General features: G+C 40.0%; 2 protein-coding genes across 4 annotated transcripts in view; one reads left to right on the top strand and one right to left on the bottom strand.

Annotated features, from left to right (window-relative positions):
• EXD1 (exonuclease 3'-5' domain containing 1) overlaps nucleotides 1–16,912 on the bottom strand; it is a 34,009-nt gene extending 17,097 nt beyond the window's left edge. The window contains exons 1-8 of one of the 3 annotated variants that reach the window (XM_068549573.1): nucleotides 16,672–16,912; nucleotides 16,177–16,278; nucleotides 14,322–14,505; nucleotides 11,139–11,207; nucleotides 8,529–8,586; nucleotides 8,134–8,261; nucleotides 4,533–4,591; nucleotides 908–994 (exon numbers count right to left, since the gene is read on the bottom strand). In XM_068549573.1, the coding sequence (XP_068405674.1) occupies nucleotides 908–994; nucleotides 4,533–4,591; nucleotides 8,134–8,261; nucleotides 8,529–8,586; nucleotides 11,139–11,207; nucleotides 14,322–14,454 (534 nt within the window). In that variant the 5' untranslated portion in view covers nucleotides 14,455–14,505; nucleotides 16,177–16,278; nucleotides 16,672–16,912. Of the gene's footprint in view, nucleotides 1–907; nucleotides 995–4,532; nucleotides 4,592–8,133; nucleotides 8,262–8,528; nucleotides 8,587–11,138; nucleotides 11,208–14,321; nucleotides 14,506–15,796; nucleotides 15,860–16,176 lie in introns of those variants that run through there. The other 2 variants (XM_068549581.1, XM_068549590.1) reach the window with 2 other exon arrangements.
• A 456-nt stretch (nucleotides 16,913–17,368) lies between these two features.
• The window catches only part of CHP1 (calcineurin like EF-hand protein 1), a 37,997-nt gene continuing 37,223 nt past the window's right edge, over nucleotides 17,369–18,142 (top strand). The window contains exon 1 of the mRNA XM_068549609.1: nucleotides 17,369–17,665. Coding sequence (XP_068405710.1) covers nucleotides 17,599–17,665 — 67 coding nt within the window. The 5' untranslated portion in view covers nucleotides 17,369–17,598. The remainder of the gene's footprint in view (nucleotides 17,666–18,142) is intronic.

An 18,142-nucleotide genomic window follows, 5' to 3' on the forward strand; every position in this document is an offset into this window, starting at 1 on the left:
CTGAGCTCATGCACCTCAACTAGAGAACCCACATGCTGCAAACTACAGAGCCCACGCAGCCTGGAGCCCGTGCATTGCAATGTAAGATCCTGCATGCCTCAACGAAGGTCCCGGGTGCCACAGCTAAGACCCAACACAGTGAAAAATAAATACAATAAATAAATAAATAATAAATCTTAAAAAAAAAAAGAAATTCTCCATATGTCTAAGGCAAGAGAACAGAGCTGGGAAAGAAGACCTCAGGTAGAGCCTCTGAGACAGCAGAGACAGCAACGATGATTATAAAGCTCTTTCCTTTTTTTTTTTGGCTGCACCACACAGAATGCAGGATCTTAGTTCCTCGACCAGGGATCAAACCTGTGCAGTAGAAGCACGGAGTCTTTTTTTTTTTTTAATTTATTTTTGGCCGTGTTGGGTCTTCGTTGCTACGCGCAGGCTTTCTCTAGTTGCGACAAGCGCCGGCTTCTCATTGCGGTGGCTTCTCTTGCGGAGCATGGGCTCTAGGCGCATGGGCTTCAGTAGATGTAGCATGTGGGCTCACTAGTTGTGGCTTGCGCTCTAGAGCATGGGCTTAGTAGTTGTGGCACATGGGCTTAGTTGCTCCGCAGCATGTGGGATCTTCCCCGATCAGGGCTCTAACCCATGTCCCCTGCATTGGCAGGCAGATTCTTAACCACTGCTCCACTGGGGAAGTCCCAGAAGCAAGGAGTCTTAACCACTGGACCATCAGGGAAGTCCCTAAAGCTCTCTCCTTTGAAAATAATAAACTGAGTACAAGAAAATTGAAAGACATTCCAAACAAGCTATAGGACAGTGACACTGGGGTGACATAAAAAAGACAATTAAAATAAATTTACCAGTGAGTCTACAATTATTTCAAAATAAAAAGTTTTAAGAAATCTTTTACCTGAAGCCAACATAGTTTCCCATGACGACACACATTAGCTCCTTCTGCTGCCACACTCAGGACACTTTGCTTCTTGATGTGCAGCATCTGGTAAGAAAAGGAAGAAAATAAAAATCTCCAGAAGATAAATGTTGCAATTATGACATCATGAATGGCACAAGTAAAATGGCTAGAAATAAACAAAGTGGATCATATTTTTTTAAACTTACAAAATCCAAAACACGTCTACTTCACACACACACACACACACACACACACACACACACACACAAATCACACTGAATGCTTCTGATCCTCATTTCAGTGTTCACAAAGTTATTCCACAACTGGAAAATAAATCATTCATATTGCAAATGCTAATAAGAGTTGAAAACTCAGATACCTTTTGTTACCACTGATGTTACAGCGAAAGGTTTCTAGTCTTTATGGCAAGATTCCTCATGCAAAGAACAGCAATTTACTATACCTAAAGGGAACTCACACAGTGGCTGAGTCTCATAGTATCTACTGTTCAGAATGAGAAAAACATAGACTCAACAGGTCCTTTAAAGTCTTGGATTCATTAAATTATTCAAAACTGAAATAGGGGTATCCTGGAAACACATGCTGGTCCTCTTATTATCTATATTCTTATATTTCAAAACATTATACAATTCTAAAATCTTTACTGCATAATCCATGAAAATATCTGCGTGGCACAAGATTCTCCCCATTTTACAGGTAGATAAATTACTCAAGAATAGAAAGGCAAAGTAACTTACACTAGCACAATATCTTCCTTTACAGAGCATGAAGTGTTCTATATTCTGAGTATCTTTCATCAATGATAAAAAAAGGGGACTCAACTTCAGTTCCATTCTCAATCAACAAGAAGGCTGCAAAACTAGGAACAAAAGCTGTATTTCCCTACTGATAAGAATTTCCAACTAACTCTTTAAATTTCCAGAGCAAAAGTTCTTATCCTATTATTTGTTGTTGTTGCCATGGACCATTTAAAGCATCTGTTGATATATAAAGAATTCTTGTAACTCAATTAAAATGGCAAATGAATAGATATTTCTCTAAAGAAGATATACAAATAGCCAATAAGCCTATATGGGAAAAGAATCTAAAAAAGAGTGGATACATGTATAGGTATAACTGATTCACTTTGCTGTACACCTGAAACTAACACAACATTGTAAATCAACTATACTCCAACAAAAATTAAAAAAAAAAAGAAAGGGCTTCCCTAGTGGCGCAGTGGTTGAGACTCTGCCTGCTAATGCAGGGGACACGGGTTCGAGCCCTGGTCTGGGAAGATCCCACATGCCGTGGAGCAACTAGGCCCGTGAGCCACAACTACTGAGCCTGCGCGTCTGGAGCCTGTGCTCCGCAACAAGAGAGGCCGCGATAGTGAGAGGCCCGCGCACCGCGATGAAGAGTGGCCCCCGCTTGCCACAATTGGAGAAAGCCCTCGCACAGAAACGAAGACCCAACACAGCCAAAAATAAATAAGTTAAAAAAAAAAAACTAAATGGGAAGCATCTCTTTAAAAAAAAAGAAAAAAATAGCCAATAAACACATGAAAATATGCTTAACACTATTAGCCTTCAGGGAAATGCAAATCAAAACCACAATGAGATACTATAGATCTATGAGATCTATAGTGGTGTAGATCACACCACTAGGATGACTATAATTAAAATGACAGATAATAGTGTCAGTAAGAATGTGGAGAAATTGGAACCCTCACGCCCTGCTGGTGGGAAAGTAAAGTGGTGCAGCAGCTTTGCAAAACAGTATGGCCAATCCTCAAAAAGTTAAACACAGAGTTATTACATGAGCCAGCAATTCCACTTGTAAGTATCTATCCAAGAGAAATGCAAACGTGTCCACACAAGAACTTGTATATGTATGTTCACAGCAGCACTATTCATAATAGCCAAAAAGTAGAAACAATCCAAATGTCCATCAAGTGGTGAAAGGATAAATGAAATGTGGTATATCCATACAAAGGAATATTATTTGGCAACAAAAATAAGTGAAATACTGATACACGCTATAACATAGATAAACCTTGAAAATATTATGCTATGCAAAAGAAGCCAAGCCAATCACAAATGACCACACATCGTATGATCCCATTTATATGAAATGTCCTAAACAGGCACATTCATAGAGGCAGAAAATAGATTAGCGGTTGCCAGGGGCTGGGGGTACTCAGAAGGGATTAGAGGTGTTGGCTAAGGAATATGGGGTTTCCTTTTGGGGTATTAAAAATGTTCTAAAATTCATTGTGGTGATGGATGTACAATTCTGTGAATATGCTAAAATCCAGTGAACTGTACATTTTAAATTGGTAAATTTTATGGCATGTGAATTATATCTCAATAAAGCTGTTTAAAAAACAAAGAATCTGCTGAAAGCTAACCCTCTCTTAAAAAATACACCTCTGCAGGGGTTTCCCTGGTGGCACAGTGGTTGAGAGTCTGCCTGCCAATGCAGGGGAGACGGGTTTGAGCCCTGGTCTGGGAGGTTCCCACATGCCGCGGAGCGGCTGGGCCTGTGAGCCACAATTACTGAGCCTGCGCGTCTGGAGCCTGTGCTCCGCAACGGGAGAGGCCGCGACAGTGACAGGCCCGCGCACCGCGATGAAGAGTGGACCCCGCTTGCTGCAACTGGAGAAAGCCCTCGCACAGAAACGAAGACCCAACACAGCCAAAACTAAATAAATAAATAAAAAATAAAAATAAAAGGAATTCCTTTAAAGAAAAAAAAGTAAAATAAATATCCTTTAAAAAAAAATAAAATAATTAATTAATTAAAAAAAATACACCTGTGCATACATGAGCATAAGCTTGCTTCTAAACAAAAAACTTAACGATTTCCCTAAAGTCTAACTGTGAACCATACCCTAGGCTGAATAATTAGTTACTGCCATATCTCAAATTAATAAAAGATTATAGAGAAATTACCTAAATAGAGCATCTAGACTGGTCTTTTAAAAATATAAAAAAATTTCTGCCTCTCCTCTAAAACTGCCGATGGCTCTCCATCTTACTCAAGTCAAACTCAAAATCCTTATGTCTACTTGACCTGCCTCCTGCCCCCTTCCATTCCGTAACACTCTTTTTCACTGTGGTCCTGCCACAATGACCTCCCTGCTGTTCCTCCACACAAGTCAAGTGTGCTTCAGCCTCAGGGTCTCTGCACTTGTAATTATGCCTTCTTTAAGTTTTTTACTAGATATCCACATGGTTAGCTCCCTTACTTCTTTTAGATCTCTGTTCCAATGTCACCTCTTCACAGAGGTTTTCTCTGTCTACCCTAAATAAAATAGGAACTCCCTGTCATGCTATTCACCATACTACACTTTTTCTTCATAGCACTTATCACCAGTTGATATACAATTATGTGTTTATTTTCTTGCATTAAAATAAGCTCCTTCAGGGCTAGAACTTTGTCTTGATTATTATTTTAACCCAGACCTCAGAACAATGCCTGGCAAATAGCCGGCTTTCAGATGTTTTGTTAACTCATTAGGAAAAACATTAATGATCTTATAATAAGAGAGAAATTTATGAGACATAGACATGATACCCATTTGCAGATAATACGGAGAATGATTGAGGGCAATACTTACTGCAGCACCAAACTTCTGCTGGAACTGATCAACGACTGTGTATGTCACCTCCTCTTCCTCTACAGGAGAATGTTATTATATATATGTCTTCCTTGGCAATAGAATAGCCCTCCCACTAATTTTTGCCATAATCCTAAAGTCCTACTCTATTGCAACTCAAATGTCTAGAACTACTGAGACTAAGCCTAGAATACTGAGAACTATTTCATTATCACCTGCGTCAGCCCATCCCATAGTGAACACTATTAGCATCCTATTTGTCAGCTGAGAATAAACAAAAGCCCCACTGATGATATCTTATAAAATAAAATATTTACTGATTTCCTTTGATAATCCAGTAATGTTTCCTTCATCATATAAGTTTATGTCTTGAATACTTCAAGACATGTACTTTTTTTTTTTTTTAAGACATGTACTTTACAAAAAAATTTTTATACAATTTTTAAAGGTTACTCTCCATTTACAGTTATTAGAAAATATTGGCTATATTCCCCGGTGTTGTACAATAAATCCTTGTAGCCTATCTTATATCCAATAGTTTGTAACTCCCACTGCCCCACCCCTATATCTCCCCCAACACTCGGAACCACTAGTCTGTTCTCTGTATCTGTGACTCCGCTTCTTTTCTGTTATAGTCACTAGTTTGTTGTATTTTTTAGATTCCACGTATAAGTGATATCATACAGTATTTAAGACATGCGTTTTCTAAAAGCACATTCATAATAAAAAATAATAGTTTAAAATAAATTAGTCCTGCTCTTTGCATCAAGATTGCTAATCTGAAAATAAAAAAAATAAGTGGCAAAAAAATAAAAAAATAAAAAATAAATTAGTCCTGGAGATGCACCAATGTCCACACGTTTGGAATTCTCTGGATCCTGAAAATTAATTATTTTTCTAATTATGTAATTTAAAAGATTAGAGGTATAGTATAACATATAATTCTTCTTCATCTCCCAAACTTTAAAACTCTGGAGTGGCTCAGGACATAGTCCGTAAACCGCTTCCTTTTTTCTATCCATACTTACTCTCTTGGTGATCTCATCTAGTCTCAAGGCTTTAAATATCATTTATAGGCTAGATCTTGAATTTATATCTCCACCTCAGATCTTTCTCTTCATCTCTCAGCTTACACTCAAACTTAGGTTGACCAAAACTAAACTCCTAACCATCTCCCCAAAACCTTTCCCACCCAGAATCCTTCCCATACTTCAGGCTGCTCAAGCCCAAACCCCTGAAGTCATCCTTGTTTCCTCTTTTTCTCTCACAACCACATCTAATCTGTCAGTACATTGTGTTGGCTCCACCTCAGTATACATGCAGAATTCCACCACTTCCTACCAACCATACTGTCACAACGAGGGTCCAAACCACCGTACCCACTAGACAGAATTATTTCAGTAGCCTCCTAACTGGTATTCATGCTCTTACGCAGGCCCTCCTCTCAGTATCTATACAGCATCCAGAGTGATTTTGTAAAAACAGAAGTCAGATCATGTTACTCTTCTGCTCAAAACTCTCCAATGGAAAACAGAAGTTTTAAAAAGTACCTTCTGTAATAGTATAAAAATAGAAATACTTAGGGATAAATATGGCAAAAGATGTGTAAGACATACAATGAGAACTACAAAACACTGCTGAGAAATTAAAGATCTAAATAAATGTAGAGATATACTGGGTTAATGGAATGGAATACTCAATACTGTTAAGATGTCAATATTCCCCAAACTGATCTATCAGTTCATTGTAATCCCAAAAAGGATTCCAGCAGAGTTTTTTCTTTTTTGGTAGAAATTAACAAGCTGATTCTAAAATTCATAGGGAAATGCAAAGAACAAAGAACAGCTGAAACAACTCTGAAAAAGAACAAAGTTGGAGAACTAATACTACCTGTTTTCAAGATCTATCATATATCAACAATAAACAAAACAGTCTAGTATTGGTGTAAAGATAGAAAAATTAGATCAGTGTAACAGAATTGAGTGTCCATAAATAAATAAACCTATATACATACAGAAAACTGATTTTTGACAAAGGTGCAAAGGTAACTGAAGGGAGAAAATACAGACTTTTCAATAAACGGTGCTGGAATAACTGGATGTCCATATGGAAAAAAAAAAACCTTGTCCATATCACATCATATACAAAAATTAAAAATGGATCATACAGGAATAAAGACGCAGACGTAGAGAATGGACTTGAGGACATGGGGAAGGGGAAGGGTAAGCTGGGACGAAGTGAGAGAGTGGCATGGACATATATACACTACCAAATGTAAAACAGATAGCTAGTGTGAAGCATCCGCATAGCACAGGGAAATCAGCTCAGTGCTTTGTGACCACCTAGAGGGGTGGGATAGGGAAGATGGGAGGGAGACGCAAGAGGGAGGAGATATGGGGATATATGTATATGTATAGCTAATTCACTTTGTTATAAAGCAGAAACTAACACACCATTTTAAAGCAATTATACTCCAATAAAGATGTTAGAAAAAAGTATATATAAACATTAAAAAAAAAAATGGATCATAGACCTAAATGTAAAACCTAAAATGTCTAGAAGAAAACAAAGGAGAAAATCTTTGTGACTCTGAGCTAGGAAAGATTACTTAGATATGACATCAAAAGCACAATCCATAAAAGAAAGAAAATGGATAAACGGTACTTCATCGAAATTTAAAATGTCTACTCTTCAAGAGATGCTTTAAGAGAATGAAAAGACAAACCACAGACTTGGAGATAATATTTGCAAAGCATTTATTTTAGAAAAGACTTGTATCCGGAATATATAAAGAACTCCCAACACTGAATAATAAGAGAACAATCCAATAAGAAATGAACAAAAGATATGGATAGACAGTCACCAAAGATATTCAGATGTCAAAAAAGCACATTAAAAAATCCTCAACGTCCTTAGTCATTAGGGAAATGAAAAAAACAACCAACCAACCTCCAATGGCTTCTCTTCTCACTGCAGAGTAAAAGCCAAGTCCTTTCAATGATATACAAAGTCTTCCATGATCCACTCACCCCACTTCATCCCCTACTGCTCTCCTTGCTCCAGCTACACTCATCTCCTTGCTGTCCCTTCAAGATCATGGCATGTTCCTCTCTCAGGCCTTTGCATCTGCTTATTTTTTATGCCTAAAAACCATTCCCCCCAGATATTCATACATCTTGGTCCCTCACTTCCTTCAAGCCTTTACTTCAAATGTCACTATTTCAGTGAGACCTGTCCTGGACACTCAAAAATTGTAAAACCATCCTCTCCACACATTTCTTCTTTTTCTTCTGTTTTTTTCTACTTAACATGTGGCACCAGCATACTATATAGTATACTAATTTATCTTATTTAGTGTGTTTCCTGCACCATAACTCGATGAAGGTAGAGATACCAAACTTTGGTATCCCCAATGTCTGGCATATAGTGTGCACTCAAATATTAAATAAACAAATGAATCATGATATTTTATCTTAATTCAGACCCTAGAAACAACAGCCTAGATGAGAATTCCACATAGAACCTTGACTCAGGGTTATACCAACTCTGAAGAGTTCTGAACCACAAGAGAGCCTAGAAAATTCAGAGCCCTGGTACTCACCTGATGGGCTGTACTTGAGGTCATTTAGCAGAGAGGTGGTTGGTGCCTCAGGGGCAGGAGAAGCAGGCTTATATACATTTAGGTCTTCATCTTTTATTGTATCCATCCTGTTTCTTTCTGTATTTAGACTATGCTTACAAAAAACAACACTTAGGTGAACTTGTTCTTTGTTGTTAATGCCATAAACACATCAGTTGTAAGGACTCTGGATCTTTCATAGAGAACCCATTCATCCACTGTTTACATTGATTTGAAGATACCATCTAAAGATGGAAGGAAACATCCACCTATTTCTTCTCATTTTAGGAATTACACAGCTAGTGAATTACAGTTAAGGCTTTCTACCCTAATGTGTACATCTGGGTAACATCATAATTAAAATCATTCCATCATACCTAACAGAAGATGCCTTTTCTCTTACTGCACCTTGTTCTTCTTCATCCAGTAGTTCCACTGTAAAATAACCAAACGGCTTCCAACAGGGCTTCCAATCTGAAAGCAGTTAACTATCCCTCTGTCCCCTCCACACCCACAGTTTAATTATGTAACACAGACAGTAATTGGGAATGAAATGTTAGTCCATAGAGGCCTTCATCGGCCAGAAATAAATAGAGCAGAAAAGACTATCCAAAGTACTGAAGACCCCTAATCTTACATCCCTACATAGCTTCCTTGGTCATTTAGCAGGATTAGGAACCTCTCTACATATCCACTTTACCCTTTTTGTTCCAGGACACCTTTGTGGTCATGCAGATTGGTTCTAGAGATATCTTTTCTTTCCTATTTATTCCCATCCTAATGCATTTTCCCTCACACTATGTACTGTTCGGGGGTTTTCTCTTAAATCATTCATACTGTCCCTTCCACTTTCTCAGGCTGGTGCATTAACAGTTCAGCGACATGAAAGGTAATAAAAGCTAGACTGGAAATCACAAAAGAAATATGAGAGACACATTCCACAGAGACTCTGAAACCATTTATTTTTAACCTAACAGTTCACGGAATACAGGGAAATATTGTATATCATTGATTCTAAGATGCACATTTTAAACAACTCTGAAATTGGATATGATTTACAGTAAATGCACATGATAGTTTAATTGGCAGCTTCTTTTTCTTTCCTAGGGTGGGAAAAGAAATAATGCACCTTGTCATTAATGGCATCTAAGATTAAATTAAGTACACTTAGGTACTTTTCATGGAAAAAGTTTCTCAGGGGCCACTATGTTTCAAATGTCTCTTTCTCCTACACTGTCTAGAAGTGTTGAGTCTGGGTCAGAGAAAGTAAAATTCACTAAAAACTTGGATTAATCAATTATTAGCCTTTATCTTGATAATTCTTATTCAAGGTGCTTTTCAGGGAGAACCCTCTATGGCTGATTGAGCCACAGGGCAAAGAAAGAAGGAGGATGGCCTTAGAAATTAGAAGGAGGAGCTTAGAAATTATAAACAAAGGCCAAGTCCTGAGAATGAATTTAGGAAGAAATGAATCCATGTGTACAAATCACAAAGCTGGTCAGTGGTCAGCCTTCTCCTGAGTTAGGAGATAGTAGTAGTGATTCCTTCATTTTTCTTTACAAACTCATCCACAGCCTAGCTTTGTTCCAGTCCAGAGCTCTGTTCTACTGCAAAGTCTAACAGTTAACACACAATTAACAATCCCTGTACTTCCACCACCATCACTGCCATTTTAAAAAGGCGCTCAAGGGACAAAGAGTGTTTACAGTAGCGTACTCAGTAAGAAATGACAGTTATATAAGCTGGCTGGGGCCCAGTGGCTAAGACTCCACATTCCCAGTGCAGAGGGGCCTGGGTTCGATCCCTGGTCATGGAACTAGATCCCACATGCTGCAACTAAAGATCCCACATGCTGCAACTAAAGATCATGCAGGCTGCAACTAAAGATCACGCATGCCACAACTAAAGATCACGCATGCCACAACTAAAATATCCTGCATGCCACAACTAAGACCTGACGTAGCCATAGAAAGAAAGAAAGAAATACTAAAAAAAAAAAAAATAAGCTGGCTGGACTTGTCTGCTTTAAAGTAGGTCTTGATTGGCAGGAGTCCTTTCCTTTCCTCATATCTGCCCCAACGGTAAGAAATGCACAGTTCTATGAAGTCCCAGCTCACCCATTCCGCCACCCCCCTCCACCCCACACTGATATTCACTCCTCCTTGGAAGGCTTTTTGCTTTTGAGTTCTTGAAAGAGAGAATAGTTCTTGTTCCTAACCCTTTTCTCTTACCCCATTTGGCTTGTCTGAAGCACACTGACCAGATGAGCTTCTATAGCTCTTCCTTTAGGCAAACAATTGTATCTATTCTTGCTAAATTGTTTTAGCTGGCAGAAATAAAGAACAGGGCTAACTTCCCACAATTCCAAAATCCCAAAAGGTCTAAAAACCAAAAATTTTTTTAACTCTTTTGGCAGCAAAACCTGAACTGACATACTATTTATAGTCCTATTTTATTCCACTTAATATGATTATCCATCCGTTTCTCTGTAGAAATGTGTTTTATTACAGAGTGCTAACCAGACCCACTTGAGGTGTTATGTAATATGACCAGTATATACCCTTTGTTCGCTTTTTGAAAAATCCAGAACTAGCCTGAGATCTGAAACATTTGGCCCCAAGGTTTCAAATAAGGGACTGTGAATGTACTGTGAATGTCTGGTGTTAAATTCGCTTGCTGAGCAAGACAGTTCCTTTCTGTTCAGATTCCTAACTCTGCCTGCGAGCTGAGTCTCTAGTACTGAGTACCAGATGTCCTCACACTGTAAAACCAACATGATTAAAATTCTCTACGACTGTTCTGCTCATAGAACCTACTGAAACAGTAAGATAAGGGACAATTCCCAAATACCAGCTTTAAGAGTTCATAAATGCAAGATAACATCTTAGTTTTCCCTCCCACCCCCGAACACTGAAATGAGGCAGAGCAATGAGTTTATTGCTACTGCAAATCCCGATACCAACATTTAGGGAACATGAAGTTCTCACCATTCACAATCTCGTGTCCAAAAAACATCTTCACTCCTGGGACACTTCGATCAGTCTCCACATTCTTCACTGTTATAGAAAACAATTCATTTGGTTGATAAAAAGTAATATTCCCTAAAACTATAAGAAAATATGTCTCACAAAAGTGCCCAAATCTGAGTTTTATAAAAATCCCCAAATTATCTTCCCCAAGGAATAAAAAGTCAATAATAAATTACAAAGCTATAACCTTGAAACAAGTAGTATAAAGAACAGAGGGAACCCCAGAATGGTCCAAGATACACTAAAAGGGCAGTAGTAGTACACTGAATTTAAACTTCTTCCAAAAATATTCTAAGGCCTTTGGGGCTAAGGATTATCTACTTATTATATTTCTACTGATTTTTACTCCACCTAACTCCAGAAAAAAACTTAAGTCATCTGACTACTTCTAGAGTCCACACCCTGTTTCATGTCATGCTATATGCTTGAACTATTAATTGTCAGAGACAACAATCCAACTCGTGGCCCAATTACAGGCTCTTCTATGAGTAGGTAAGGGAGTTGGGAGAAGTTTATTTGTCATGTTTACAATACAGTGTCATTTTTTTCTAGATGGCAGCGCTCACAGCAGCTGTATATTTCCACATTTCTCAGCAATCCAAAACAAATGAGTTTTACCTTCACTAGTCCACTGAATATATTCTTACATAGGTCAAAGATCACCAACTGCCTATTTGTCAAATCCCAAAAAAAGTTTACAATCTTATACTTGGTTCCCACGCATCCACTGACAATATTGTTCTCTCCTTTCTTCTTTGGCTTACAGGACACTCTTAGTGTTTATTTCTTTTCCTACTAATTATCTAAAGCCACCACACTGAGCACCCACTCCAAACCAGGCATCTTGCTAATTATTTGCCTGTGTTTGACTATCCAGTAACATAATGAGATAGGCATTTCACTATCTCCATTATGGAGGAATTTGAGGCTCAGAAAGGTTGAATAACCTGCTCAACGTCACACTAGTAGTAAAAAAAAGAGTCAGGGTTCAAAACCAGGCCTCATTGATTTTAATAAGCATCTTGTAACCAGTGTTCCACTGTCTCCCTGATTTGCTCCTTCCAGGCTCCTTAGCTGTCTCTACCACCACCGCTTGCCCCTTACACACTGATAATCCCTAGGGTGATATTCCTCATGCTTCTTCCTTCTCCTTGAATGATCACATCAACTTCCTAGTTGTCCTGACATACATTATTTCTCCAGTACGGATTATTTCTCTGAGCTCCACTCTCATTTTCAACTAATAGCAGACTTACTGCAATATTTTTCAAATTGATCATTATCTTCTCCCACTAACCAACAAACCTGTTCCTCTTCCCATTTCTATCAATTAATAACAGTACTATACACATAATCTGAGTTATAAATGTAGGAGGCTCTTTGACTATCTAATTCATCAGTCCCCAACCTTTTTGGCACCAGGGACTGGTTTCGTGGAAGACAATTTTTCCATGGCCTGGGGTGGGGGGATGGTTTCGGGATCATTCAAGCACGTTACATTTATTGTGCACTTTATTTCTATTATTATTACATTGTAATATATAATGAAATAATTACACCACTCACTATAATGCTGACAGGAGGTGGAGCTCAGGCAGTGCTGAGTGATGGGGAGCGGCTGTGAATACAGATGAAGCTTTGCTCCCTCGCCTGCCATTCACCTCCTGCTGTGCAGCCCGGTTCCTGACAGGCCATGGACCAGTACCGGTCTGTGGTCTGGGGATTGGGGACCCCTGATCTAACTGATTACTAGGTTACTTATCCTCACTCCTAAGCATTTCTAGAATCTGTCTTCTCTTCTCCATTCCTTGCCAAACCTTAGCTCTGACTCCCATCATTTCCTCTTTATTGGGTCCCTTGATTGTCTGAATAGTTCCTTGTCTATTCTCCTTGTCTCTAGTTTATTGCTACTTCAAACCTTCCTTCATGCTGCTGTCATAGTGATGTCACTCCCTGCTTTGTCCAAATGGTACATAAATTAGTAAACAGGTGTAACAGTTCCACCATCAATTCCTCCTTTGGGAAGCCTTCCCCACTGTCCTAACCCTACCATTCTCAGATCTAAATTAGCTGAAATTTTGTGTTTGCATAGCATCTTGTGCGTCCCTCTATCACAGAGGGTATCACACTGCATTACATCTTTCTACTTGTTTACCTGTCTCCTTACTAGACAAAGTTTTTTGAGGACAGAGACCATGTTATTCTTATCCATATCCCTGGTACCCAGCACAGTGCCTGGGATATAAAACTCAGTAAATGATTACCAAATGAATTAATATTGCAAAAGCCTGATATAGTCCCATCCCAGCCTACAAAAGTCTATTTTAACTCATAATATGGCTTAACAATAACACTAATCTCTCAAATGTCATTTACACGTTTCAACTGTGAACTTGAAATTCATTGTGCCAGGAAATCAACTACTCTTAACAAGTCAATATTCTAGCTGAATAAAAACTATATATTGGGGCTTCAAGGTGAGCACATGGAGGAGGCTAAGACAGTGGCATGCCTAGAGAGGGTAGAAACTCTGAGCCCCTTCCCACATACCTTGCCCTATAAATCTCTTCCATCTGGCTGTTCCTGAATTTTATCCTTTAAAAATGAATTGGAATTGAAACTGGGAGGTGTAAAGGCTACCTTGTGACCAGGAGGATAACACATGGTCGCTGAGGTGGCAGAGCAGGAGCACAAGACACCTGATCCCTCCTGGCATCTTTCAGCCACTGCACCATTCCTCAGTAGTCTGTCTCTGGGCTTCTTTTTGCATGAGAAAAATTAACGCCTTACTGTCTTTGTGAATTTGTCTGTTGAAGCCAAAAGCAATTCTATCTAATACAGTGGTTATTTTTAATTTCAAGGTACATATGGAGAGAAATTAAAAGAAGTACCCAGTTAAAAAAAGCTCTATACATTGAAAATTTCCACTATCATGTCAATAAAAGTATAGAAGTGGGGACAAGCCAGCATATGCAGCCATGTTGCTCTGTTAGGGAAAACAGCATTCTAATCCTCCTCCCACCTTTTCCCTAAAATAGGAATAATGCCACTCTCCCAGTTGCTAAGGGAGCGCAGAACCATCACCCAAACTGAGTTATTAGTCTCCTAAAAGGCAGGAGATTATGAGAAATAAAATGAGACCTTTCTTCAGGACAACAATCTTGTTAGGGTCCACATGCTGGAGCACTCCCTCAAAGATGCCACAAACCAACGTGAGTTTCACTCTTCTCCACAAAATCTGGTTGAGGAAATGGTAGTCACTGCTAGGATCCATGCTATCTGATTCCAAAAGGAGTCTTCAAATTAATCTTCAAGTAACCAAACCCTTGAAAATAAAAGAGATCTATGATTTTTTAAATATTTTGGGGAAAATGGGGTTATTTTTCCTTTCCCCATACCTGGGATAAGAAAAATAAAAATATTAGAGTAATTCAATTCTGTTCATCTTTTTAGAATGATAATGAGAAAAATATCATTGCAAGCACCAACTCTAATTTATACATGGGAAACTGAAAAGTATAAGACTTCAGGCAAGGTGGGTTTGACGTCTTTGTCTATAAAATGGCCTAATATCACTTTTCCTTCCTTAGCTAAATGGAATAAGAAGAACATTTAGAGGCTTTTTAATAGCACATGCATACATCATTTTAACAGCAACCAAAAAAACTAAAAGAACAAATGAAATAAATTGATATTGGCAAACACCTGCCAACACATTGCAATGAATTGTTTACCCAGAAACGTCTGGGATCTAACCTCTTCTAGATGAATCACATTTCCAGAGTTTCACACTGTAACCAACCAAAGAATAAGTGACTTAGAACTATCACAATTTATGCATTACCAATCCAGCTGCCATGTCACTGCGAGGGCCATTCCACCCCACCCTGGCCACAACTCAGGGACTGGGCTGCTGTAATGTCACCAGTCATGTGCAGCCTGACAGATTAACTGACACATGCCACACACTGGTTTTGTAAAATTCAACTGTTTTTGTAAAAATGATGCATGCTCATAAAAAGGATAACAATGCAGAAATGTACAAAGAAAAAACTTTATCTTGCAGAAATAGCTGTCATTCATAGTAGACACTCTTATAATCCTTAGTGTAATACTGTAAATTAAAAGATAAATCCTTTCTTTAAAAAGTATCTTTTAGAACAATCCTGTTATTCGGATGCCTTGTATTTAGAACCTCAGCTAAGTGTTCCTCCACAGTGCTTAAATTTAAAAGTGGCTTGCCTTTGCCCCACTTGGAATAGTCAACCAGTGAATTTTGCAATTTAGTTTAACTATAAAACACTGACCAAATAACTAAGGCCCAATTTGACTAGGAAGAGGTGAGAAGTTACATAGCATTTTTAACCAGATAAATAAATTACACTTTAATATTTTAAGGTCTAGCAAGTGCCTTCACAACTATTATTTGTTGCCTACAACAACTACTTAATTTACAGATGTAGAAACTGAGGCTTAAAGATTTAAGACACCTGCCCAAAGTTACACAGCTAGAAGGTAATGGAACCTGAACTAAAACCAGGTCCCTAGTGGAGGATGTGTGCAGTCTAGTGCAAGACAAAGTGTTATGCATCCAGAGAGAACATAAAACAAGTCACCAGAGTGCCTGGAAAAATCATTCTTCTTTGTTCAAGTCAATCCAACTGGTAAAAGGGGAATTTCTACAGAAATAAAAGAGAACATAAAACTGGAAAAACCGGTCCTTAAAAGAGGTAAAAATTAATTTATATTTTTAAAAGATACATAAGAAATAAGCTTGTGAAATGCCTGGATAATAAAGAAATTTAAGAAATGTTAAAGTAAATCAGAAAAACATTAACACAAAGCAAAGAAACCTCGACTGAGGATGGCTGCAAAAGGTTAAGATTCAAGATTAGGAAGGAGCGAGTAAGGTCAAGACCTAGAGATGGGCTTCAAGACAGACTCAGAAAATAGACATTCACGTCGGTGACATCACAGGTTTTTCTACCATACTTACGCTCTCAGGATAAAAAGAAGGTCCTGTGGCCTAGATGGGCATATCCAACATTTCACACTCTGCTTATTCAGGCAGACGTCATTAGGTCAGACAAGAGCAAGTCTATCGTGAAAACAATTCAGTAAGACTAGAACCTCAGTCTCCTGCTAAGCTGTCAAAGCCTTAGGTAAAGCTTAAAACTAGTAACCTAAATTGACTTGACCAGCTCGCTAATACAGTGTTCTAGTGCTTAAGTACTAAGTGAAAGCGGTCAGAATTTGGTTCTTCCATAACTCAAACCAGTTCTGTACAAAGTAACACTCGAGGGACGGGTAAGGGGTGTAAAGGCACTGAAGCCACAGGAAAAGAACTGGTTCACCTGAAAGGGTGTACTAATTGGAAGGGGGGCTTTAAATGTTTTCAAGAAAACAAACAAAAATATGCCACAGGAACAAAATGCAAATTTCCTCGTTTTTAAGGCAAAATAAGAAACTTCAAATAAACAGTGGGCCATACGCTAGAAATTCTCTCCTCCACCGTTAGGTTTTTCTTTTTCCTCCGACGAAAGTTTGGGAAATCTTGTGTCTATTTCAGCCAAATGGTGAGTTCCTCGAGCTTCAGTCTTGAAGTGAAAAAAGAGGGACTGCTGTTAAGGAAGAACTCTCGGGGAGTTTCAAGGCCGCTGTGGCGGTTATCAAAGAACAGTCCCGAAAACAAACTAAAGTACGCAACGCTGGGAACCCACACTACAGGTCGGACGCCAGCCGGCCTGAACCAGCGCTCCCGTCTGTTTCCCGAGGAGCCAATCGGCGCGCAGTCCCGAGGCTGGCTCCCGAGCGCCCCTTGCGGCCGGGAGGAGAGAGGGCCCCTAGGAAGAATCAGGAGGTGCAACTCCCAGCATGCAGTTCCCAGGAGACACACCCTAGCGTTCACCCAAGCGACGTTTTGTCTGTTTTTATTGTTTCTCTCCGCAATCCATGCCAACCGTAGGGTGGGATTTCTAGTGTTAGAGTTCTGTGAGAAACAGGTTGGCTACACCGCCTGCCACACGTTATTGTGTTGTAAAACAGTGGGTCAGTGGCGTTGCCCTTTTAATTGCGGGCGCTAGGGCCAGAATTGCCCCTTTAAGGCCGGTGGCATCATGTTTCCGGGGGCGTGGTCCGTCTTTAGCTAGACCCGGCCCGGCGCTGGGCTGATTCATTCGGGGGCTGGAGCTAGGAACGTCGACGTCGGCTCCGGCGCTGGGCTCAGCCTCACTCCCAATTGGCTGGGCCTCCGGGCCGCCCTCCCCCGCGCGCCACCCCTGGGTTCCCTTCCCAGTCCGCAGTAGAACCACTGCCCTCTCCCTTCTTGACCCCTGGCCCTTCCTCCCCTTCTTCCCTCCCTACCGCTGCCGCTGTTGCTTCTGGCGCCGCTGCTCCCCGAGGAGCTCCCGGCTCGGTGATGGGGTCCCGGGCCTCCACGTTACTGCGGGACGAAGAGCTCGAGGAGATCAAGAAGGAAACTGGCTGTGAGTTCGGGTAGGGGGTGGGAACGCGGCCGAGCGCCTCTGGCTGGCCTCAGGACCAAGGGCGACTGTCGCTGAGGTCTGGAGATGAGGTGCCGGGAGGTTGGGGGGGTCCTGTGCAGCCTCCAGCGCTGGAGCTTCGGGGATGATGGAGGACCTGTTCTTAAGCTACAGCTGCCTGGAGCGGGGCAGTGCCTCTTGTGGGGCTGTCCTTCCCATCAAAGGCGGGAGTCATGATCACCCGTAGATCACTGATCCCGCTCTTTTCTCTTACCCCTGTTCTTGAAAGCCCCCGAACTCTTTTCCTTTATCTTTCCTCGCACCAACCTCAAATTCAGGAACTGTGGATGGATTCTGTAGAAAACATTCTGTCCGTTCCTGTGATGTTTCTGGGCAAGGACTTAAAATCACTGACAACTGTGGGAAATCAAATAAATTCTTGCCACAACCGGAAAAATAAATCCAGAAAGTGAGATCGTA

Source organism: Eschrichtius robustus, chromosome 1 (assembly GCF_028021215.1).
Source record: "Eschrichtius robustus isolate mEscRob2 chromosome 1, mEscRob2.pri, whole genome shotgun sequence".
NCBI lineage: Eukaryota > Metazoa > Chordata > Mammalia > Artiodactyla > Eschrichtiidae > Eschrichtius > Eschrichtius robustus.